The 26,647-nt window shown below is 36.8% G+C and overlaps 1 protein-coding gene across 1 annotated transcript in view; it reads left to right on the forward strand.

Annotated features, from left to right (window-relative positions):
* Positions 1 to 8,079: 8,079 nt before the first annotated feature.
* Positions 8,080 to 26,647, forward strand: part of LOC147073372 (pfs47 receptor-like) — a 38,663-nt gene continuing 20,095 nt past the window's right edge. Inside the window, exons 1-3 of the mRNA XM_085945589.1 lie at positions 8,080 to 8,098; positions 8,666 to 8,856; positions 19,845 to 19,965. Coding sequence (XP_085801715.1) covers positions 8,080 to 8,098; positions 8,666 to 8,856; positions 19,845 to 19,965 — 331 coding nt within the window. The remainder of the gene's footprint in view (positions 8,099 to 8,665; positions 8,857 to 19,844; positions 19,966 to 26,647) is intronic.

A 26,647-nucleotide genomic window follows, 5' to 3' on the forward strand; every position in this document is an offset into this window, starting at 1 on the left:
CTTTAGCGACGAGGCCCATTTTTGGATGAATGGATATGCGAACAATCAAAATTATCGGATTTGGGGTGATACCAATCCACACGAGATACACCAGCACCAATTGCATCCCGAGAAAGTTACTGTTTGGTGCGGATTTTGGTCTGGCGGAATCATCGGTCCGTACTTCTTCCAAAACGAAACTGGCATTGCCATAACTGTCAACGGTGAGCACTACAGGTCGATGATAAGCAACTTCTTGTAGCCTAAACTGGATAATGTGGTTCCAACATGACGGCGCTATTTGCTACACAGCGCATGCTACGATGGACATTCTGCACGAGCTATTTGAAGGCATGGTTATCTCGCGCGGCGGCGACGTGAACTGGCCACCGAGATTGTGCGATTTAACGCCTTTAAACTTGGGGCTATCTTAAATCGCATGTCTAAGCGAATAAACCGATGACATTTGATACCCTCAAAGTCAACATAACTAACGCCATACAGCAAATTCAGCCAGATTTATGCGACAAAGTCATCGAAAATTGGACCTCCCGAATACGTGCCACCAAACAAAGCCACGGCGGACATTTGAACGACGTTATATTCCATACTAAACTTAATGTATTAAATAATTCTTTCAAATAAAAAAAAACATGAGTGGATATCTCACACACAATTTGTTTTATTAACATTTAAAAATCGAGCGTCCTTATTGAAAGACCTTTATTATGGCGTGTAGGCTGTAAAAATATGTATAAATACTCGTATGATTATAATTAAATTTTAATTCTTTCTTGATACTTAATTTTGTAGATAAAACAAATTTTTATGTTGAAAAAATAGACGTTTCCATTTTAATCACTGTCGTATTGTCAATATCGTACAATAATACAAGGTAACATCAACGGAATGGAAGGATAAAACATAAGTTAATACTAAATAGCAAGGAAGCCAATATCAGACTAAATATTCTTATTCTCAAACCGGTTTTCAAGCTCTGTCGACACTAACTTTATCTATAACTGTGATTGTTGTTCAAAAAGTTTTTCTACTCTTATAATGTCTAACCTTAAAAACAGGATGAATAGACATTTTCTGTGCTACTTTTGTGGCTTCACATAGTCCTTCACTACGCTGTAAAGTTTTATCAATGGATGCATTATTCATTTGAGGGACGAGGTTCATTCAATTAGGTAATTAGATGTAATACATTGCCTCAAAATATTGTAATATTGTAACGTTGGTAAACTCAAAATCACACAGATGCAGCAATAGTTTGGACACCCAGTGACGTCCCTAGACAAAATGCCGCCCCTAGGCAGTGCCAAAATGCCGCCACATTTTTTGAATACTGTCCTCATCCTTTCATAACTCCAATATCTAAGAAATGTGTTGTATGGATACATTACTACTATACCTATATACAACTAAATCTAATTTAAACGGGTACATTTAAAAATACACTTGACAACTTCCAAAACTCGCGAGTGACTGGCAAACATATTTGGATAAATTTAAAATTAGGTATACACGTGTCATTGCTGTTTACCAAGAACGTGACCTCCAAGGAAAACGGAAGTAAACTAGACATCGCGAACCCGACAAAAAATCCTGTTAAAACTTTAATAGTACCTAATTAATTCATTTCGTTTCCAACCAGTGAGCTGATTTTTTTAATTGAAAGATATTTCCGTTATTAGGTACCAAGTTTATGTAGCTATTTCTATATACACCTAGTGATTCTCCTCGATTTGCCGCTCTTTGGGTAACTGCCGCTCCCAAGCGACGCTCAATCTGCCTACCCCCACGGGACGTCACTGTGGACACCCGAAGAATTTTATGCGGTTTCTTGTAATATCCAGCCAGTCCAGCATTTCAGGTTCATAGTTGTAGCGTAAGCGATTTGAATTTACTGTCTTGTATTTTGAATACCATCTGTTCATTATCATTCAAAATGTCTTTTGATGTTTAGTTTTTAAAATAAGGTGAGTCGGGGTAAGTGTAACTTTGGGGTAAGTGTAGCTACTTAGATATCTCAGTATCTACTACAAATTGGATTTTTTTTTCTAAATGCCTTTATGGATACCTCGCATTTACTATCGAGGTTTCTTAAGGACTTTGGCACGCAAACTACTCTACTTGATGCTAGTCAAATGAAAATTGTGCCGGCTGAGAGAATATGCCTTATTGAAAACTGTTCTTCTACCCGCATCGGGTATTGCTAATTTGAATTCGGCCAGGGCCTATGAAACCGCCTTGCAAAAACCCTGGAAAATTCTTAGTAGCGCAAGGCGGAGGTGATTCTGATGAATATTTTGTCGTATTCATTGGGAACTGAGGACTGCGATTTGTAGTCGAGTTTTTTCCCGTTGTAAAAGAAATGTCGCATAGGACTGATATTCTGAGCATATATCTTATATGATTGCAGTCACTGGATCTGAAAGGCATGAGTCATCATTACATGTCACCATTTATTATTTTTTATTCTTTTTATTACATCAATACAGAAATTAAAAAGTGCATCTCTTCCGGCCTCGTTTGCCATGGTCCCCGGAAGGTCTCGAATGTTCGCATCTGCCATCTGTAATAAAAAGTTCAGGTTGTGCCGCTCCTTGCTAAAAATTTGACAATCTAGGAGTAAATGTAGAACGTCCTGGTCGCTTCCGTCATCGCATGGACACTTTACATCAGGTGTTATTTTAAACCGGTGCAGGTATGCTCGCATGACTCCGTGACCTGTAAGAATCTGAGTAATCTCAAAACACAACCCCTTATGCACCCTGACGTCTCGTGCTGCTAAAATTGAAGGTAAAAACTTTCGGGTCAACTCCCCTGTCGATGAGTTTATGTATCGTGAGTTCCATTCGTTTTTCGCCATATCTGAAATTGTAATTTTCGCGTAGCTCAGAGAAAATTTGTCATAAGCTATCGTGGTCTTGGGTTCAGAGGCACCATGCCGAGCCAATTTGTCGGCTCTTTCATTTCCTTCTATCCCAGTGTGTCCCCTTATCCACTTGAAGTGCACCTCGGGGTGGCGCCGTCTCAGTATTGCGGACTCGCTGTGAATAGAAAATACAATCGGATTAGTAGACAAGGGATCTCCAATTGCTTGGATTGAGCTTTTGGAGTCCGAATAAATACAAATACTATGGTTTTCGGTGAGCTTTCGTTGGATTGGATCTGAGCCTGCCCACTCCAGAGCGCATTGGATGGCATAGAGTTCGGCTTGCATTACCGTACAATAGCTGGCAAGGCGGTACTTACGAGCCGCTATCTCGCCGCCATTAATGTATGCCACAAACCCTGCACCAGTACCGCCATCAATTTTGCTCCCATCCGTGAAAATCGGCATGTTATTGCATTCGTTGCTTTCCAACGTTGCAGGATAAGAAACCACTTCAAAAAATAGTCTAGCCGGGTGTGGCAGCCTTCTATAGTCCACCGGTTTTTCGTAAAGCCTGTCGTCAGGCAGAAAACCTGCGAGGCCCTCCTCGCCCTTCTTGGCTCTGTAAATGAGAGCGATTTGTTTTAAACGTAAATCTAGAGGCATAAGTCCTGCTAGGGCTTGCGTTGAATTGAGCGAAGCCGTGCGGTAAGCTCTGCATATTCGTATTGCTAGTGCTCGCTGAACCGTATTGAGTTTTTTTGCTATGTTTTTCCCTTTGGCAGCTTCATACCATATGCTGGCCGCATACGTGATCATAGGCTCAATAGCACAAGTGTAGAGAATTCGAAGAGCTTCAGAAGATACACCCCATGTGGGTTTGGCCATTCTTGTTAGTTTGAGCGAAGTCACCGCTGCTATTTTGCAGATGCTGTCCGCGTGCTTTAACCAATTTAGTTTCTCATCGATTACTACCCCTAAAAGTTTAAAATCCCTAGAAAAAGATAGAGGTTGCCCACTTATCACCAGCGAAGGCGGAGAGACGCACCTCCTAGTAAAAAATAAGGCTTTCGTTTTCTCCGCGGAGAAAGACAGTTTGACCTTCCTTCCCCAGGCCTCGACGCTCTCCAACACGCTGTTAGTCATGGTTTCTAGAGAACCAAGTTCTTTCGATTCCATAATCAGCAATACATCATCAGCAAAAGCCTGTGCGTGTACACCTTCAGGAAACGACATAGAAAGAAGATCGTCGAGAACTATGTTCCACAGTACAGGGCCGCAAGACGAACCTTGTATGCATCCCTTTGATGTCTCTTTGGAAGCAGATGCTCCAGCATATTCGACGATGACTTCTCGGTCAAATAGGTAGTTTTTGATGAGCCTGAAAATAGCGGGATAATTTTTAGATTTCAACTGTTGAAGAAGATATGGCCACCATGCGTTGTCAAACGCGCCTTTGATATCAAGAGATACCGCCACTACGAGCTGACCATTGCGGTTAGCCCCCTTGATTCTATCAATTGCTGCATGAAACGCGTCTTCAGTACTCTTTTGAGGGGTGAAATCGTATTGGTATTCGCTGAGCAGATGTTTAGTCTGAAGTTTCCAGGAAACTCGATTAATAAATAATTTTTCGAGTACTTTACCAAACACGGGCAGCAATCCGATGGGCCGATATGACGAGACGTTAGCGTAGTCGTCTTTTCCCGGTTTGGGAATGACACCACTCTAGCTACCTTCCAGATTTTTGGAAAATGACCAATTCGCAAACAAGCATTATAAAGAGCGACAACTATACTAGGAACAGTTAAGAATGAATTGAGACAGATATCCGCCGTAAAGCTGTCGTGTCCCGGAGCTTTAGCTGGATTAAACAGCCTCATTGTTCTTTCGACCTCCTCGAGAGTGAAGTTCTCGTCGTCATCTTCCTTTGAAGGAATCGAGGTGGCATTTCGGATCAATGTCTGTTGCTCCGTTTCGTTTGCAATATTGTCGTCTGGAAAAAAATACGCAAGAAAAGCCTCTGCAGATTCGAGAGCCAAAGAGGTCATGCGACCGTTGATTGTCAGAGTTTCAGGCGGTTTGAACGCCTTACTTTTGAGCAATCTCTGAAGACTAGACCATACATTCTCTTTTCCCTGCGCCGAGCAATGGCTCTTCCAGCTTTCTAATTTCGCTTCCGCAATCGCAGTTTCATACTTATTCTTTGCGGCTTCAAAAATCTGTCGAGTGAACGGCCGTCGAACCACGCTTGAATTGCGGAATTTTGTCCTTGCTACTCTAAAAGCCATTTTCAGTGTATCCAGTTTAGGACTCCACCATGGATTACTTTTTCTTTGGAATCTTTCGCCCGAAGAGCGCACCATCGTGCTCTTGCATGCCAACTCGTTCGCCAATGACCATTCTTTGACAATGTTTTCGAGCTCATGTGCATCTGCGACGCTATCCAAACTATCTACAGTGATACCGCGATCCTGAATCTGGGAAATAGGTGCAAGCCCAAAATCTATCCAGTTAGCCTTGGACGTCTTAAACAAACCTGGTCGCTGAGGATTGACATTTGAAGTTTTGTTTGCAGCGTAGCTATCTGTGGCCTGTAATGAAAAAACAATCGCATTGTGGTCGGATCCCAACGCTGCATCACGACATACTCTTCAATTTTTAACTCTGGTGAGCAGAGCGTTGGAACACGCAGTAATATCAATATAGCTTTCCAGCTTACGAGTTCCTCTGATCGTTACAAACGTTGGGACAGAACCCTCGTTTAATACGTTTAGGTCGTGCTGTGCTAAAAAATCTGACACGGCTGTGCCTCTGCTATCAGTACGTCGACTGCCCCACCAGATGCTCTTTGCGTTTGCGTCGCCTCCGAGTAACATCCTGTGACCCTTTGAAGTGTTCATTAGCCTGCTCATGCCGGTCAGCGATTCATCGATGTGCACCGACGGCGCGCAGTACAGTGATCCAACCAGTAGCGTTTCTCCTAAGTAGTCGAGTTCTACAACAGCGCAACTATATGAGCTAAACTCGGAAAGTAAAATGCAGTGGGTTAGAGATGACGTTCGACGCACAAGAATAGCTGCCTTCACTGGATACAGACTGCTCGGCTTCTGAAAAATGATACCTGAAAAAAGCGACGTACGGATTTGACCCGTGTTGCCAGTGTACGGTTCCTGGATTAAAGCCAGGTCTACGTTATTAGATTCCATATACCTGATGAAAGAGACTGTGGCGACCTCGCACCGTGCAAGATTCGCTTGTGCAACTTTTAGGTGTATAGCCATTATTGGTTTCCGAAATCAGTTGCGGAAGTAGACTTGGCTTCTTGTTGGCGGTGCAATATGCATGCGCGCGATAGAGGGCTGTGACCCGTCGGAGCCGTCAGATGGAGCCGCCTATTTTTCCGGACGCAGTTGACGCATGTCAACTTTCCCTTTTTGGGACATTCCGCGATTTTGTGGTCCCCCCCCACATCCCCGATACGCAAAGGCTTCCTTGCAAGTATGACCAGTATGCCCATACCCCAGGCATTTCGTGCAATGCACAACACTAGAGCATGGCTGCACTCAAACCCGCTGGAAACCAACGTTCAGGCCGCCAACTTCCACCATCTGGTGATACAAGGAGGACTCCACCTCCAGAATGTAATTAGATTTGCCCTGGATGCGACCTTTTGTTTTGAACACAACCCTGAAGAAATCGTTTGGTGACGTTCTGATGAAGGCATTTTGATAACGTAGTGCAGTTATCAATTGTTCAGCATCAAAATTTTCCTCAATACCCTTTAGGACAACCCTCGGCCTTTTCAGTGAGCTGACCGATGCGGTGAGAACCTCCGAGCCGCTGACAGCGTCCACCAGTCTCCGGGAGTCGTCCTCGCTCATGACTTGACGATGCACTTGTTGTGAGTCGCCCTCGCCAATGACACGACAGCGATCCCTAGACTGGAGACGTCCACCGTTTCTCTGATACATTTTTCAACCTCCTCGCTCGTCTTACTGTTGTCTTTGCTTGTTAAAATCACAGCATGACGTGAACGAACTTTTTCCGATGCAGCTGCAGTCGAAGCCGGGAACTCCAAGACAGGTGTAATCTCAGGCTTCCCAGAAGATCGTGTAGCTCCGGAAACTTCCGCAAAGAAACGCTTTGCCGATACGGGTCTATTGGGAATGACAGTTTTGGGTCTTGCGGAACTGGCTGAATGCGGCTGTGCTGGCCGCAGCGAAATGTTGCTAGCACTACGCAAATTTTTAGGGGTAAGGATTTGCGGTGGCAGTTCACTCTCCATGTGCGCAGGTGCTTCGCTAAAGATTCTTGTGACAGGCCGGCGATCAATTGAGAGCTGCGTTGTGTGACGCTTTTCTTGATTGAGCAGATCTCTGGTCGCCTCAGCACGCGCCTTAGATTTGATGAGGGCGCTCTCAAGCTCGCGTTTTTCCAGCTCTGCAGCCTGACACGCGAGCCTGATTACGCCCAGACTATTCGATATTGATTCCTTCGCTGACCGACTGACATTTTTGAGGGCTTCCAGTTCTGCGGAAGCCTTCGTGATCTCTGTGATGATGGTCACCAAAAACGTAACGGCTGTCACGGTCACTGTCGTCAGAGACGGAGGCGTCTTTTGACAAGTGGAATTAATCGTTGAGCCCTCGGCAGATTTGGCAGGCGATTTTTTACCCATTTTAGAATACAATAACAAGATGTTACCTACTTTAACAAATTTATTTCAAAATAAGCTATTGGATCAAATCAGTTTGGCAACGCTGCGATTTAGGGTAGGTAGACAGACGTTATTAAACCTTATTAGAGCACACGTTGGTAGGTACTTTTAATTATTACAAGTTACTAGTATTGCTAACTCAATTCCCTCAGAACATCGCAATAGCAATAATCGTCGTAGATAATAATTACTACAACAGATATGTTTTGAAATGAAGAATATAAAACCAATTTGTTTCAGGATATTGTTATTAGGTAGGTTAAAAAAAGGTTGATTTAAGGGCTGCAGTTCTGAGAATTTGTAACTTTGTGTTTGGAGCGAAGACTTTTGTGAATAGATTATTTTTTTGAAGGCTGCGAGGTTGTTGAGTTGACGATTATTTTTGTAGGTAGGTATGTATGGAATAATTACTTATCGGGTGGTCGGATCGAGCTTTCTAGAATTAAATTATAAGTATATTGTTATATATTATATAAATGAAGTAAAGGCTAATGCAATGTTTGGAGGGGCTTTAAGTCACATAATTATTATATAGTGTTGGATATTTTGTGAGCTACCTACTGAAAACCTATGGTACAGGACTAGGTATGTACTGAATTAATTTATTTTAAAATTTAATTTGAATTGAATTTATATTTGAGAGGGCTAGGCGAGTGCTGGTTAGTATAAAGTTTCTGATAACGAGTTATGGTTTTAGAAAATTATGTTGATGGAGCTCAATAATTTATAGTAACCTATACTGATTGCAATGGAATTATTTAAGAGCAAATTGGTAATAGAATAGAGTAGAATTTACCGTTTGCGTACGAATAATAATCTTACTGTGATAGATATGTGCGGGCGGTAGGCATAGTATTCTATCATGGTAACGTATTGTATGCTATCGGTAGTGAGTTGGACTTGCTTCGTTTTTAATTAATTTTTTGATGTTAGGTCAATTAAGTGGTTTTACAGAGATAATTAGTATACTAATTGTAATGAAATGATTTTAGTGAGATAAATTGAGACTGTAATTTATGAACTTTAGATATTAAATAGTGATTGATTTAAGGTAATGGTTCTATGATGCAATTGTTTGTTAGATTACTTAGCTTTCGATCCCGCGCATCCTGGAAGGCGATCTCTGGAGACTCCGCGAGAGCTGGGGCAATTTACACGGGCAAGCCGGAAATTACAGAATGCTCTGTCATATATTGTTCACACAATGAGCGCGTCTCCTTATTTCAAACTTATCCGGAAGCCGCTCCTGGGCCCGCAGCAATCTCGCGAGAACGTTCGCCAGGATGCACGGTATTCGCAGCAATATAAATGAAGCGAAAGCCGAACACAATAGTCAAATATTTTAAAACAAACTTTTCAACTCAGAGCGAGGCGGCTGGATTCAAATGGTTATCGGCTAGAGAGCAAATTCAGGTAGAGAAATAAAATTTGGGTCGGAGCGATTTGCGGATACGTCTGTACGGTCCGAGCGCTAGGAAGCAAGTCCACTACACTCTTAGACAATAGATACAGATAGACGCTTCACATTGCCTTGGTACGTGAAGCTGCTTGCCGTGTGTTTGGTTGTGTGAGTGAGTGGACATATACGAATACAAACGTTCGAGACCATAGGCGTGCGGGAGAAACGGAATATTATTAATATTCATTGATGTTCATTGGTGGATATCTTCAATATAATAAATACAGAAACTTCAAAATGTATTATTATTTAATTATCATAATAATATGGTACTTACATTAAAATTAACAAAGTAAATAACTAAGTAGGTACATGAGTATAATCAATATTAAACTGACAAATTATCATATTAATTTACAAGTATCAATAATTCAAATTCATCTAAAAATATATACCTACAGAGTATATAAATAGACATGCACAATAGCGAATCGAATACAAAATATGGATCAAAGAAAATCACTTTGAAAAATTCAGATTATTAAAACACAAGTTGAAGGACGTGCAAAAAAAACCTATACAAATTATAATATTTGGATTATATAGAACAGGTCTGGGCAAGCGGCCCGCCAAGTTTTTCTGCGGGACCCGCGAGTTTTAATCGTATTTTTGAAAAAAAATACTTTTTTCTACATTAAACGCTTTGTTAAAAATAAAATTTTATAAATACATAAATTGCACCGTCGAGAAGATATCTGCAAATTTTACAACACTCTTAATTCGGACAAATTAGAACAACTTAAATAAAGATTCTGATCGAAAAATGTTGGTCATTTCTAGATCAACTTATATAATTATGTGAACAAACAATTTCAATTAGGATGATTATCAATACAAACTCTTTACAATCAAACATCACTGATAAACATTTACAAGCAGTTTTAAGAATCTTAAAAATTAACATCTGAAATTAAAATGATGCTGAAGAATATAAAACAGTTCTTATTCATTCTTCTCATTAAATTGTTGGCTATAATACTTTGGACGCGGAAGACGCACACGGCGCGTAATGACCAGGCGGCCGATCGATGTAATTAACGTGCATTTTAAAGGGGGCAATTAAAATCTCATTATCTCTTCAGCAGCGAATGCGTTAAAGAATTATTTATTTTTTTATGTTGAAATTCTTTTTTCATGATAACGAATAACGTCCCCACGTTTATCCAATTCTGCCTTTTTGGTTCATATTTTGGGAATCTGTAATCCATTAGGGAGCAACATTACAATAACATTCATAAACCAATTACATTTAGGAAATCACGAAGCAAAAATGTTAACAAACAGGGCACTAAATCGATTATTCCTCGGGAGTTTTTCAACATGTATACTAAATTCCATTTCTTTAGCAAAACAATAAAATGATTGCCTACTATAGGTAATCTTTACTAATATTTTTTTTCAGTTTTTTGTTACTTCAATTTTAACCACATACCCACTTTTTGCGGACGCCTATGAATAATCATTTCGCTAGTGCTCGCCCAAAGTGCTCGCACTAGACGTTCAGCATTAAAATATAATTTTCTATTTTTTTACATTATATAGTATTGTTAAGCGGTGAAAATGCAACCATTCGATAAAGATATGCATAATTAAAGTTATTTCGAAAAAAACACTAGGTCACTTTATATTAAAATATATAATAATATACAAATAAATTATCACGAACATGTATCAACTTACCTATGAAACGTAATACCATCTTCTTGCTTATCAGTACGGCTACCACATTTTAAGACAACACACAGAACCATCTTTTCTACTTAATTAACTAAAAATATTTACCACTGACTTTATGTTTACCACAAAAAAATGCAATTGTAGCAACACGAGCTCGCGGTTATGGATGCTTTCTGAAGCGTTTCACCACTATTTGCCAGCGACATTGTTGGAAACTAACCAACACATGTGTAGACCTTTTATCTTACTCTAGCGCGTGTCTCAGAGATCGTAAGGGTGCCGAATACTTTCTCACTCGCACTCATGCATCGTTTTTGTTCAGGCCTTGACTACACTACAAATTGGATGAAACTATCTATGGAAAGGTGATAGCAAAGTCAACGATTTATAAAAATAATCAGAAATGGTGTCGATACCATGTTTTTTGAGGTACGAGAACTACATGGATTATTCTCCAGACGACATTTTGAAGTCGACGAGTGAGATGGTAGTTGTTACTAAAATATTTTTTTAAACATGGAAATCTGAACATTGTGGTTGTAAAAATTGGTGAGTATATGTGTTTTGATAAACTGCTTCACGTTGTGTTATCGTTTTACTAAATTATAAGCATTTGAAACCTTTAATCAAGTAGACACACTTCCCCCACGAAAGTGAACACGTGGGGTAAGTGTGCCTTTGTATTGTGTCACACTTTCCCCATATATTTTCTTTGAATTTACAAAGTCAATATTTTAACTAGTGATGGGACATGACGAATTATTTATATCGATCGAAGTATCGAAGATCAAAAATGTTCGTAATTGAAATAGAATGTTTATATGTAAGAATTTGTATACCAGTATAACCTAAATAATTCAAAATCCAAGGGACTCTGAAAATTTGATTTCGAATCCGCGAAAATCGCTATAAATCGAATTTTCTGAAGAAGAAAAAAAATCGTCATTTTTTATGGGGACTGTTCGACTATAAAATGTTCTTCTAAGCCTATAATTCTGGATTGCAAAGTTGTTCAATTACCAAATAAAGAAGTTACCGAAAGTTTAATATAAATGCCACTGTTACAAAAGTTTCCTGCAGAAAATATAGAAAAAACTTTGTTTGAAACACTTTTGCTGAATTCTATCAATAGTAAGACGCCTATAAAGAATAAGAGAAAAATGGTTGCCCCAGGAGCAGAAGTGATTACATGTTATGATGTTATAGAGCGAATGAAAAATAATGTCCCAATAGAAAAGAAAATAAAGCCATTGCAATAACATGCAGAAGAAGGTATTGAAACCGATAAAAGTACACCAAAACAAAAAAAAACACAAACACATGTTATCGGAAGAAGATTTGTCATGGACATCAAGTGACAAAAGCGAAGATAATATGCAAGACTATGTTAATGATTTGCTCGGCGATGAGGAAAACGGTCCTTCAATTAATACGCTTAATATACGAGTATCAATGTTTGATCAGTTTGATGATACAGCAGTTGCATCTAATTCAGAAATGTTAGAGATTGGAAAATGGAGTGTAGTACAATTTGCTACAAAAAAAACTGTGAAACATTTTGTCGGAGTTATAATAAAACTTGAGCAAGATGACAGAATTCTGACAAAGTTTGCTCGAAAACTTAAGACTATTAAAAAAGAAAACGAAACTATGTTTTCATTTCCAAGAGTAGAAGACATTTACTAAGTGAAAGAAGAGGATGTCATCTACATATTGCCTCCACCATCAACTGGACGAAGAGGCGAAATAATTTTCAAAACAAAAATCTCTGGTTACAATTCAGGTTACAATATTGCAATTCGAAATAATTACGTTAGAATAAATAGTTTTGTAAGTAAGCACTTAACTTGAATTGTAAGTACAGTAAAAACGAAAGAATGATTCGAGAATGAGACCCAAAACGTTACTAGAGATTTAATGTTTTTGTGAATTAATTATTATTTTTTCTTTTATATCTTACTCTCTATTTGTATCCACATTTTATTTTTGCTGATTGTTATTTAATTTTGTAATAATACGAAAATAATCATGTTAGGTATATTAAATTTCATGAACTGTTTGTTAATGCTTACTGTTTCGAGTTAAAAAAAATTATGTTTTACCTTGTTAATTCTTGGTGAAGCTGTTATAACATTTCAAATTTAACTCATTCTTTCGTACACTTATTCACACGCCGCACACAATCGACAAACCTCTTTATTGTTTTGATTTTACTGTAAGTGCTTACGTCTTTGTCATGTAAGTACTGACTATTTTTAGGGTTATTCTGCATTCCTGTATTGTATACTTTGTATTTGTGCTCATTCGAGACGAATAAAATTATAAGTTAATCTTCAAAAGCCTTTGATTGATTTACCTACCATCCCTGTTGCTGAGATAACCACATTAAATAATTAAGTACCTACCTAATAAAAAACTTCATTTTTGTTTCGGGACATCACTAGCTCTACATATATTAGTATGACACACTTACCCCAAAAAAATGATAGAGATCATTTTTGTTGAAAATCTATACAAAAGTTTTAATTTAAGAATCAATATCCATTAAATGATATGTTATCTTTCTATGCGTGTAATACGTTATGGTTTTGAAGAACTTTTGGAATAATGGTGAATTTAGTTACACTTACCCCAATATTGGGGTAAGTGTAACAAACTGACTAGTAATCAAAAAATATTAAAATGTCGTATTATAGTAAGATATACAGTGGGTTCAGCACTCGAAATGGAGAATTTTACGAACCGGAGCGCTCGGTAATTTTATGAAAATATTAACATAGTCATCTAATTTTATGTGTTTTATAAAAAATAAGTCTGTGATTTTTTGTTATATTATGGCCATTCTAGCTCAAATGGTAAAATTATTGTTTCCATGAGACGGAACAACAATGTTGCCGATTTTACGACCCGGAACGGCGCTCCGGTGCGTTCCGGTCCATTTCGAGCCCTGAGTGGGTTCCTTCTGTACATATCAATTATAATGATATTGTAGATTATATGGTAAAGTTTTCAACTGATTAAACATACCAATTCATCATGAAACAGGTTGAAATTCATCTCATTAAATTCTATGTCACACTTACCCTGACTCACCTTACTCATTAAATTACTTTAAAGTAGGTAGTAACGTAGTAAAGAGTTTTTTTTTTTTTTTTTTTTTAAATATTATTCAAATTGAAAGTAAAACACAAATAAAATAGTTAAAACTTTGCAATATTTTAAATTGAAATTATTTGAAAGATTCTCCGAATACCTAGTTATGCTAAATAAATAGGTATGGGAGCGAAACACCCGGGCGGCAAGATTTAAGGGAAGGCAAAAGTTCCAAGAACCAGTCATTAGAAAATAAGCCGAGTACATAATAGAAAATGTACAATATTTCAAGAAAAAACAATTTGTCTAACAACTAGGAAAAAAGTCTTCAATTTCATTAAAGACTATTTTATAAATTTATGTTTCTCACTCCATCGATACATATTGATTGTTCCAATATTTCAGTAAGTAATATAATATTATGATATAATTTTTGTTACAAAAATTTTGATGAAAAAATATTTTTTAAACTTTTCTTTGACTTTATCTATATTTCCACATTTCTTTCTTAATTTTGATGGGGGCAGCATTTTTGGGCTGGCACCAGGGCGGCAAACACCCTTGGCACGTCCTTGTGCAGCACAAAGTGTGTGGAACATAAGATGGTTAGTTTATTAAAGAATATTTTTTACACTTTCTAGGTTATAAATGGCTGCTCGCCTACAACGGAGAGATTCCACCCGGGGCTTTGAAAGCACAAAAACTCTCTGATTCCTGGAACAGTTGTACCGAGCGATAGAGTATGCTACATTACAGTGGGTAATGAACGGTTCATAAAAACAGAATACGAGGTTAGTAATTTTTAGCTTTCTAAATTAAAATTTTTGTTTTGCTACCTATTTTAAAGCTTACTCTCTCCACATATTAACGGGTCGATTGTCACTAACTCGAGAAGTTGCAAGCCATTATTTATTGCGTAAAATTTCAAACCACGCTGAAACCGCGAGATCGACAAACTTTGCTGTTCAAAACAACAAGTAAAATACGCAGAGTGGTCTCTCAGTCACATAGCTGGCACCAGAAACCAAAAAACAGGTATTTGTATAATAAATTGATGTTTTGTCCTCTACGTGCGTCTTTCTTCGAGTCGTGTAAACTCAATCAAAGCACACTTGAGTGCGTTTTGTTACATGTTTTGGTGATTACGTCATCTTTTTTGGCCTGTTTTTAATTAAATATATAGGACCTAGAATAAAAATTAATACACCAACTTGTATAGTGCAAATACCAACAAAATGGCGCTAATAATTCCAAAACCTAATTCATTTATACAAAAAACCTTAGAATATTATTAAAAAAATAAAATTTTGAATTAAAATCTTGAATTAAAAGCCTTAAATAATATAATGTTTCCTGTTCATAACGAAAGAAATGTTGATAAAATAAATGAAGAAATGTATAGAACACGAGAGGAAGTAATTATCTTGAATAGGACCTATTAGGACAAGCTGATTATGATAATGTCATTATAAATATGTAGATAATTTATGTAATATCACCATACTTGATAGCAATTTATAGGACCAAAAAGAGTGGATTAATAAAATGGTAATAATTGACAATTTTATTTGCCTATAAGCATGCATTTTACTTATAGGTAATAAAATATTTACAATACTTATAAAAGAAGAAGAAACATAAAATAAACGTTCTGTATTAATTAGGTAGGTACATACCAGTGGCGCAGCCAGGGGGGGGGCAAGTTTGCACTGGCACCCCCCCAAACATAAAAATTATCAGAATTATTTTAAACATTGAAATTGAAAGGCAATAAACTATACCTTGGGCTTAGACAAATAAAAACACGGCAAAAAAAATGATTTGTAATTATTCTCCAGCACCCTTTTTAGAAAAATTTCTTAGATTTTAATTTCTAGCACAAAAATTTCGAAACATTAATGTCGGGTTTTTTAGACACCCAATCCCTAATGGACCTGTCAAAAAATTCTCGGTGTCCACCCGAATTCCGAAGTGGTATAGGTCATGGCTGGGGAGGGCTGACAGGGCTCTAGCCTGGGGGTCCGAGCTGTGGGGGGCCCGGCGTATCGGGTTGACCAGATAAGTGAGATAAACACACATCATAAATTAGCTTTAACAGTAAAAAAGTCTTTGTTTCTTGTTCTCTAAAGTTTTCTGATTATTATGTATCGATACTCGACAGCTCCATTATTAAAGTAGATTTATTAAAAATCGCCAATAATTCACTGTATAAGTAGATACCATTAATTTGAACTAAAACACAATTTGAAAAACGGTAATGTAGTGTTTCACTCTGCCTTTAATCTTAGCGGTAGGTAGGGGGTCCGCCAAATACCCTAGCCTGAGGGCCCGTTTCAGGATGTGGGGGGCATGGTGTAGCTACACCGAGTGCAATAGACAAAAGATCGATAAACGAGAAATTAGGCTCTGTTGTGTTGAGTAGGTTTGTATATAAGTTAAATGCACTAATACTTTTTTTTGTCCATTTTCAATTAATATTTTGAAACCTCAATATTAAAAAACCAAAAATCGACGTTAAGAATTCATCGAAAAGAACGACTACACCCACTACAGTCAGTAGTGATGCAAATCAGAAGTACATTTTTTTTCAGTGGAATTCGGCATAAATATTGTAGCTCTCTAGACCAAGCGGGTAGCGCAGCCGATATTATTTGAGTAATGTTTTAGCATACTAGGCGCACATCTCCAGCATGGTCGCTGTTAGTCACTTCCAATCCGTCAGTCGCTGATGACACGCTCAACGGTTACCGCCAATATGCCTCCAATTTAAAAAAAAAAAAAAACTAGGAGACACTGTAAAAATATACCGCCGTGCATTGTGAAAATATGTAAAAATAATTATATGAAGGAAAAAGAGCCTATGGGACTAATTTATATTCTCCTTGGGCCCCCCCAATATTAAATTCTGAGTGCGCCACTGGTACATACAGACCCACAAACTTATCTGATGAATGGGATGGGGGAGCCACTGTCGAAAACTACCCAATCACGAATCGTAACTGGACAGAATCTGACATTCGAATGACATTTTCAATATGGCGTCCTATGGTAGTTTGTAGTTCCATTCTTGGCCATTCTTTAGTTAAGTTTATAGGTCTGTATGTTGAACGTCACATGACGTATATTAGCTATTGTCTTTGAATATGTCGATAAGGTAGAATTCTGTTTGACCCAGACTGCCGATATTAGTCTATGCTGCCGATGTTTTGTTTACACTTTATATAACCTTACTTTACCGGCAATATTTGTTGAGCTATTGCGTCTTTTTTAGTTTATTTGAATTATAGTTATCTATACATGCTACCAGTATGAGTGATTGTGGAACGTCCGAGCTATATTTAACAAATCTTCAACATCGATAAGAGTTGTAATGTCAATCGAAATAACATATTCTAAGTGACATACGAGGGTGGGTCAATAATTCCTTAGAAAAAAGCATTAAAACAGTTTTTATTTTTGTATTTTTTTTTATTTCTCAACATAATCTCCTTGGAGCTCAATACACTTGGTTAGACGTTTCTCAATTTTTTTTTAAACCGTCAGAAAAATAAGTTTTCGGAAGGTCCTCAAAATAAGCATTTGTCCGATCGATGACTTCTTCATTTGCAAAAAAACCTTGTCCACTTAGCCATTTTTTTAAGTTTGGGAAAAGGAAAAAGTCACTGGGGGCTAAATCTGGCGAATACGGTGGGTGGTCGACCAATTCGAACTTCAATTCTTCAATTTTAGCCATTGATCGTAAACATGTGTGAACACGGGCATTGTCCTGATGAAAGAGGATTTTTTTCCTGTTTAAATGAGGCCATTTTTCTTCAATTTCGTTTTTTAGCTGGTCCAATAAAGATGCATAATAATCCCCTGTTATTGTTTTTCCTTTTTCCAAATAGTCAACGAAAATAATTTCACGTGCATCCCAAAATACAGTAGCCATAACCTTACCAGCTGATTTTACGGTTTTCGCCTTCTTTGGTCATGGTTTGTCTTCGCAATCCACTGCTTTGACTGTTCTTTCGTCTCGGGAGTATAGTGGTGTATCCATGTTTCATCTACAGTCACAAAGCGACGAAAAAATTCATCCGGATTGCGTTGCATGAGCGACAACAGGGCTTTAGAGGCCACCACCCTATTGCGTTTATTGTCGACTGTGAGCAAACGCGGCACCCATCTTGCAGAAATATTTTTCATGCCCAATTTGTCATGTAAAATAGAAATGACGTTACCTTTTGAGATCCCTGTAACCTCAATTATCTCACTCAACTTTAATCTTCGGTCACTTAACACCATATCGTGGATTTTATTGATCATTTCTGGTGTAGTCACCTCTACAGGACGTCCTGAGCGTGGTTCATCCTTTGTTGATGTACGACCACGTTTAAATTCATTTAACCAGTTATAAATAGTTGCAAGTGAAGGAGCAGATATGCCGTGAACTAAATCCAACTCATTTTTTATTTCCTTTGCTGTTAACCCTTTTATATTAAAATGTTTAATAACAGCTCTAAACTCAATTTTCTCCATTTTCCATTTTTCCATTTTCCACAAGCAAATTTTTTTTTTAAATGTACGAAAAACACACAACAACCCGACCAATCTGATTGAAACTTCGCAGCATACTGAATCGGTAGTGCCGCTGCATGAAAACAAACCGCTTACAGTACTAGTCGCGCCACTTGTCGGCTTTTCTAAGGACTTATTGACCCACCCTCGTATTATAATGGCAAAATTATATCCTCTGAGAGAAAAGTGTGACGGCATTTGAGTCGCTTAGAATCATAACTCACATATTGCAATTTTGTCGTTTTTTAGTTAAATATGCCAAGTGATTCTAAATGAATTAATCTATATACAGAAAAATAGTTGAGTATTAAAAGTCAATTTAAACCATGTGAAAATCGTTGACAAAGTTCATTGTTGGTGTAATATGTCGTATATTTCAAAGAATAGAGTTTTGTCACCAACGCTTTCCTAACCAATCGGGGAGCTCTATTTCTCATAGTATGCTGTATGTCTGCAACGTTAGGAGTATTAGGTATATATATTTTTTTTAAAAAAGTTATTCGACTCTCTCACTCATTAATATTCTAGGGAGTTCAATACTGTTCTTCTAATTACAAAAAATAGTGCTCTGTTGGTTTTTAGCGATTATCTCAAAACTTGATTTTTGGAATATGTGAGTTATGATTCTAAGCGACTCATTTGATGATTTCAAATGCATCTGATCTTTTTGACTGGCATTCAAAATATGAGTGCATACCTATTCATTGGTAAGTAAATTAATAATAATGTAATTTAGTGTAGTGCACAAAATAATGAATAAAAACGTTGTGTCAAAAGACTTTTCTTTGGCATTCCGTCAGAGGGGTAGAAACTTAACTTAAAATAATTCATCAAAACATAAAGAAAATCACTTCTAATACGTTTTATCGGTTGATCTGGTTATGAATAGTTTGTGAAAATTGATTTTAAAACAGTAAAAATGCATTTTAAAATTTAAATGTCCGGTGATCATTTAAAAAAAATGCTTTGTGTAGTGTTTCAAAAATACTTTATACTAAAAAAATTCCCAATAATATACATTGTAAATAAAGTCGCGTGTCAATCGGAAACTTATTGGAAAACAATCAAAAATATCCGGATCCGAATGGAAATTTCTCAAATTCTTTACTTTTTTTTCGAATAAAGAACGATCATGGAATGGATTTTTTTGAACCTATCGCACATGACGAACAAGGCACACAATCGCTTGCCAAATCAGAAAAAGTCGTACCTAGTATAATTAATAATAATATTAGATTAGATTAGAATATAATAGATTAGATTATATTAGATTAGATAGTATTTGATAATTTGAGTAGTAAAATTTCATATGCATCAAAGGGTGCCGACATTTGCCTGACTTGGGCTATTGTGATAGGGCCCAATAATAAATAATTTTCTTGTAGGTACCTAATCAAATTTTTTATTATTGTGAAAATGTTCATTTGTAATAATTTTGCGGATTGGTACTAATATTATATACAATCAATCGTCAGGTTCTTTGCGACTGCAACGCCATCTGGGGTAAGGTGAAAGGAGACGACATTCCCACTATTGCGTTACTCGCCGGAAAGTCAGAAAATGGCGAAAATCTGTTCGTCGGTCGTTGCGAGGTTGGTGAGTTCGGTCGCGGTTATTGTTATCAAGAACAATTAATCGGTCCAGTCGTACTATCCCAAAAATGCTGTATCCTCTACTATTTAGATGAAGTGTTTGAACACGAATTCTACGAAATATTGATGGTCAAACCATTATAAAATTAAATTCCGACAATGTGTAAAGTAAACCCTTTAATGCAAATAGTTTGGTTCGATCTTCACTTATTAATAAAGAGTATAGACCATTATGCCCCATTTTACTTGTAGGCCTTGACCTTTTTCATTCAGGGAAAATCAAGCGAGTAACAAGTTATTGTAGTACCTGGTACCTGTGGCGAATGGTATGCCCCAGCGGGTCTATTCTATACACCAGGCCGACTATCGACCGTTAAAGTGATAAATTTTAATATTATCACTTTATCATATTGAGGTATTATAATAATTGTTACAATAAGTTAGCCAGTTAAATAGTAAATTTTATCATAGCCAAGAGAGGTGCTGTTAAAACATAGCACTTATTGTAACAATTACAACCAACTTATTGTAATGAATTGTTACAATAAGTGCTAATACTTCGATACAAACCTACCCTAGATAGCCGCCGTAGCGACCGAAAGCAGTCTTGTGTATAGAACAGACCCGCAGATGTTTCACATTTATTGGGTCATTCAAGTAGGCATCTGTATATAAATTTTTATTGTATTTGTTAATGGTATTAATTGTTATATTACAAATGTCAAGCCAAACTTGACTTATTATTATTACCAAGACTTCTTTGATTATTATTATGTATAGATTTAATTTTACATAAGTAGGTAGGTATTTTAATTATGTTGAACCAATGACATTAATATGGACGAAGCATCTGGAAAATAAAATGACACTCACTTTGTGTCGGGTTTGCCGGATGGCGAATTTCATATTTTAATATCGGTATCCTACGCTCAAATGAACATTCTGCTTGTTGGCGGTCTGGCGACACCGCTGCCCATACAAAATTTCTGACTGTCAGGTTTCGACTCTGACGTTATTATTGTGTTACAAAATGCCAATGTGCCTAGTTAAAAATTGTAAAAAAATCTACTTAACACTCCAAGAAAGATGGGATATCACTTTTCATGTGTTAGTATTATTTATTATTGATAAAATGCCATTTTAAGATATCGATGAATGTTTATTCAATGCACTTGAATGACAGAAACCATTGGACAGACGCCTGCGATACGCTGGGCTCACTTGCGTCTAATCTCCGAAAAGTCGTAAGTAACCAAAAATCTGTTTATTACGCAATGACACTAATACGCCATTACAATAAAGGTTATATTACTATAAATTCTCGAAGCTTGTATCGCATAATGGAAATGGAACGTCATACGGTCACGTGACGTCTACCTATACATCTGTGAATGGCTTTCATGCACAATTTCTCGTGCGCGCCGATATGAAGTGAGTTGTCCATTTGATATGTCATTGTGTTGAACCCTAAGATGTTGAATGAATCTTCCAAATGGATATGTGATTTAGTACATACTAACACCAACATAAACTGCAGGCTAAATACCTATAGTAAAATAAATGCATTTGCTGGCCCAAACATCGTCACCTTTACGGAACCGGCTTCATAAAACACGTGACCGAAATTCCTTAGACGATCGTCAATATTCTTTTGTTTCAGGATTTCCAGATAATTGGTAAATAAAAGTGTGCGAGATGACGGATGAAATGTAAATACTAAATAGATTAAGTTTTTATTCTTAAAATGTATAATTATGTTTAGTTAATAAAAATTGTAGGTATGTACCTAGCACGTAAGTTTAAATAAAGAAATACCAAAAATAATATAATATATATTATACCGGAACGCACCGGAGCGCCGTTCCGGTTCGTGGAATCTGTAAAGTTATCGCTCCGTCTTACGAACAAAATAATTTGACCGTCTGAGCTAGATATGCCATAGATATAACAAAAAATCTAGCACACTTGTGTTTATAAAATACACATAAAAATTATTGATAACCTTGTTAATATTCTCAGAAAATTTTCGAGCGCTCCGGTTCGTAAACTTTTCCATTTCGAGCGCTGAATATATGTATTGGTATGCAAGGAAGATGAATGGTTGACATATTATTGTAACTATTAAATGTATGTTTAATTTTATTATGTAATAAAAAAAATTTATTGCGTAATTTTCGAGGAAGGATATATTAATTAAACTCGGTAACTTCGTTTCATACTTTTAAATACTAACGTCATTCAAATAAACTATAGAATCAGTAATATAAAACTTTATTATAATTGGCTTCGATAATAACGCTTAAATAAAATAATTGTACCTAGAACGTAAGATAAGAATAGCAGCGAAATTCGTACATCGAAAACCCTATTATCATTGGGGGACATCATCGCATCATGTCCGTCGTAATAATACCATTTGATCAGTGACGTTCCTAGACAAAATGCCGCCCCTAGGCAGTGGCAAAATGCCGCCACATATTTTTATACAGTATTTTTTATCATCCTTTCATTACACCAACATCTAAGAAATGTGTTGTATGGATGGATACCACTAAATCTAATTTAAATGCCATCTCTGCCTCAATAGACAATATAAGTCCACGGTTTCAGATACATTCAAAATTACACCTGACAACTTCCAAAACTCGCGAGTGACAGGTAAACATACCTATTTCGATGAATATAACTATGTACCTATCTACAATTCAAATATAATTCGCAAATCTGCACGTGTCATTGCTGGACATGACGTCTAAGAATAACGGAAGTAAGCTAGACATCGCGAACCCGACTAAAAAAATATAGTCCTGATAAAACTTTTATAGTAATTAATTCATTTTGTTTCCAACCTGTGAGCTGAATTTTTTAATGGAAAGATATTTCCATTATTACTAAGTTTAGGTAGTTATTTCTATATTATATACCTAATGATTCTCTTCGATTTTCCGCCCTTCGGGTAACTGCCGCCCCCAAGCGACGCTCAATCTGCCTACCCCCACGGGACGTCACTGCATTTGATATGAATAAATCCAATTTATATAGCGGCACGGCACTTAATCAGCCGTCTTCTGCGGTTTTAATAAATGAGTCATTAATTTCGCTTTGTTTACGTACCGCGCTTACCTACGCGCTAAATTCATGTACGCGGGCGGTAAAAGGGTCATAAGCTTTGTATGAAAATCGGCGCTAATTCATGGCCCATACAAATCTGATTTTATTTTGTTAAAATATTGAAATATTAGTTTACAGTTTTGTAAAGGGCCTAATTATAAGTTATAATAAGTAAGTTAATATTAAATAAGTATTAATATAAAGACGCCAGACGCTTGTTTCACCGTAAACTCATTAATTTGTATGTGTAGGTCGGTGGAAGTAAATTAAAGGGCCTATTCTTATGTTAATAGATACCTAATAAAAAGTTCTAAAAGCCTGCACTTTTTATTTCATTCAAATCATGCTTCAGCTCTTGTCATAAGGTATTGATAGCGGTTCTATCTCAAAGTTTGTCACTCCGGCTCCCTTTAAAAATTCATTAAAAATAATCTCGGTTAAATAAATTCAATTTTATATCTTCGATACATCCGCCCACTTAAACATAACATCTTAGTCCCTCAGACCAACCAATAAATTTAAATAAATTCCCAAAGGGAAATCTCATAGACTCAAATGATGTACGAAAAAAAATCGACATACAACATCCCTTATCTCTATCAGCCAATGAGATCCGAGGGATGATTATCTATAAAAGTCGACATCCTGTCGACTTGAGACCAGTGATGCCAACCGTACTATAATTTTAATTCCGCGAAAAATGTAAAATACTATAGTTTGACGCCAAATATACCAAAATACTATAATTTTAAAGGATTCAAGACGACAAATATTCCTGTGCTATATATTTTTCAGAAATACTATAATTTTTATGCTTTTGTACTATAATCAGCATAGAAAATATGGCAACACTGCTTGATACAGTACGTCGCCTTCCTTCAAAACAGTAAGATATAATCCACACATCTTTGTGTGTGGATTCGATCGATATACGCGTCTCTTCCTCTAATAAATAAATACTAAATCTGCGTGCGTCAGCATAAGATTTATCGATAAAAAAATACCTAACTATATACGCGGTTAGCAACGAGTGTAAATAAACTCTCGCGCTCAAAATAAATAAACCTAAGATAAAATTAAGATTAATAGATAAGTTATATAAAGAAATACATGTGCCAATAAAAGTTAGTATTACTTTAACTATAGAATATTTATTCATTTAAATATATACCTACTGTCTCGTCAGTGCAGTTTTGTGTACCAACAGTCCCGAGATCATCCTTCTACATTAGTAACCATTCGAAAATAAATTTTAAAAAAAGAACTTAATATTAAATAACATCGTCCCCAACTACGATTGAGCCAGCATCGTAGGTATAAGTTACACCTTCTCTCCGTGAATAGGGAATCCAATCCCGAGCTAAAATTCTGATCCCGGGATTTCGGGATTACAATTTGACAATCCCGGGATCCCGGGACTGGTCCCGGGATTGGGATTTTTTTCCATTGTTAATATAAAATTTTTATATTTACAAATAACATTGATAAAATCGGTCAAAAATAAATCTAGTATAATTTATTCTATTTAAGACATTTATTGTTAATATTGTATACGTTAAATCTTGGAAATACACAAGTTTAATGGAGTAAATAATATTGTAATATAAATAATAATGTGAATTTAATATGAGATTGCTATTTCTGATAGTAAAGACATAATGAATAGATCAGCGAGATTTAAAATAGTAAAGCAAATAATCATGGCGTACTTATGGTCTTTCCGCTTCATAAATCTAATTAGTCAGCCAAATATGAAACTGCCGTAAAACGTATGACATCATGGTGGAATTACTTTGTTAAAAGTGCGAAGCATTGTTTTTTTACCAATCTTTCTCATTTTTAATAATCTAGGTATGTGAAAAAATAAAATGAATCGGCAACCTACACATCAAACTTCATTCAAACTCAGTTTATTTCTAATGTAGTTATTTTGTATTAAAAGTATTTTTTCTGTTATATTTTCCATAAAAATTGATAAAAAAATCAATCCCGAAATCCCGGGATTATGTTTATCAATCCCGGGATTCATAGGTATCGAAAATAGCTCGGGATCCCGGGATCCCGGGATTCGGGATCCCGGGATTGGATTCCCTATCCGTGAACCATAAACATAACAATATACGTAGTGAACTTCGACTCTGCGGGGGGTGGGATTGTTAATACGTAACGTAGGAACGTAAGTGTCATTATTTTTTATTATAACATTCTTCAATAGTAAGGTTTGTATGAAAATTAGTGGTCCATTTTTGTTACATCTACACTCTATCTCTACATAAGAAGGTTACCTTCAACATCTTTTATTAAAACCAAAGATGTTAGAAGAATACCGTAAACCTGGTAACATTGCTCTTCCATGGTAACTTTTCCCTGACGCGGCGTTTTACGTGGGCGAGTCGATGCGACGCGGCACGGCACGGAAATAACAAACCATGAAGAGCCACATGAGTGACCTACGTGCAGAAGGTCCGGCGAGCGATGCGAAACGGCGCGTGGTTTCAGCGACACGATCAGTTGGTTTGATATTTTTGCGCGAACTGAACGCGGCGCGCGGCAGATACTCATTGCATATCTTTATATAAAAATGATGAAATTTTCCATGAACGTATCTTTCTAAATATATAATATCAGTCCCACTTCTTTGAGATAGTTATTTCTGTAAATTTTTGTATTTAATATATGAGATTTCAAATTTAAAAAACCCTCGAGTCCGCCCATTATGAATAATAAGCGATGACGACTGATGACAAGCCACGTTGGACAACGTTGCCGCTTCGCATCGTTTTGCTTTATATCGCTTCAAACCGCGTCGCGATCGCGTTCGTATCGACTTCGCCTTCGTAAGTGCTCAGCCGTAGTGGTTTAGCGGGCACGGCGCGGTGGCGTCTTGCAAAACTCAAACGTATAACCGTGTGTGAAATGTTCGTAGACAGTGTCTTTTTTGGGGCATAATACACACCGTTATACGTTTGAGTTTTGCAAGATGCCGCCGCTCCGCGCCCGCCAAACCACTACGGCCGCTAGCACTAAGACGAGCCGTAAGGGGTTAGCACTTCATAAAAATGATTTTACTAAACATGTATGGTAAAATATACCTATGTATTTACATGCAACAGTGATTAGGTTTTTCGTAGATAACTAGGTACATTCAAAAGCCAAATATTATCTTACTCTGAAGTCAACGGGAGAGCAATTATACCAGCAGGGCTCTAAATCAGAGGTCGGCACCGTGCCCAGAATCCATGTCTATTTATGAAATGACAGGTGAAACAGAGTATTTTAAATAAATAAATAATAATTGTCCTATATGGTATGTCACAATTATAGACGTCGGTCCTTTTCTAACGCATGTTACAATATTGCATAAGTCAATGAAGGAGTAAGACATGTAAGAATAAGAGAGTATAGGTGTGGAAAACGTAACCTTTTCAGTAAAAAATTCGAAATTATCTGATTTAAAACATATTTGCAAGTATTTGATATTCAATATACGTAGGTACCTACTTGTTGTACCATAAAACTTATGTATTTGCACTAAAATCCGGCTAACATGAACATGTTCAACTTGAAATTTGACG

The sequence above is a fragment of the Rhyacophila brunnea genome, unplaced genomic scaffold (genome assembly GCF_057557595.1).
Source record: "Rhyacophila brunnea isolate RB1 unplaced genomic scaffold, BYU_Rbru_1.0 scaffold_18, whole genome shotgun sequence".
Classification (NCBI taxonomy): Eukaryota; Metazoa; Arthropoda; class Insecta; order Trichoptera; family Rhyacophilidae; genus Rhyacophila; species Rhyacophila brunnea.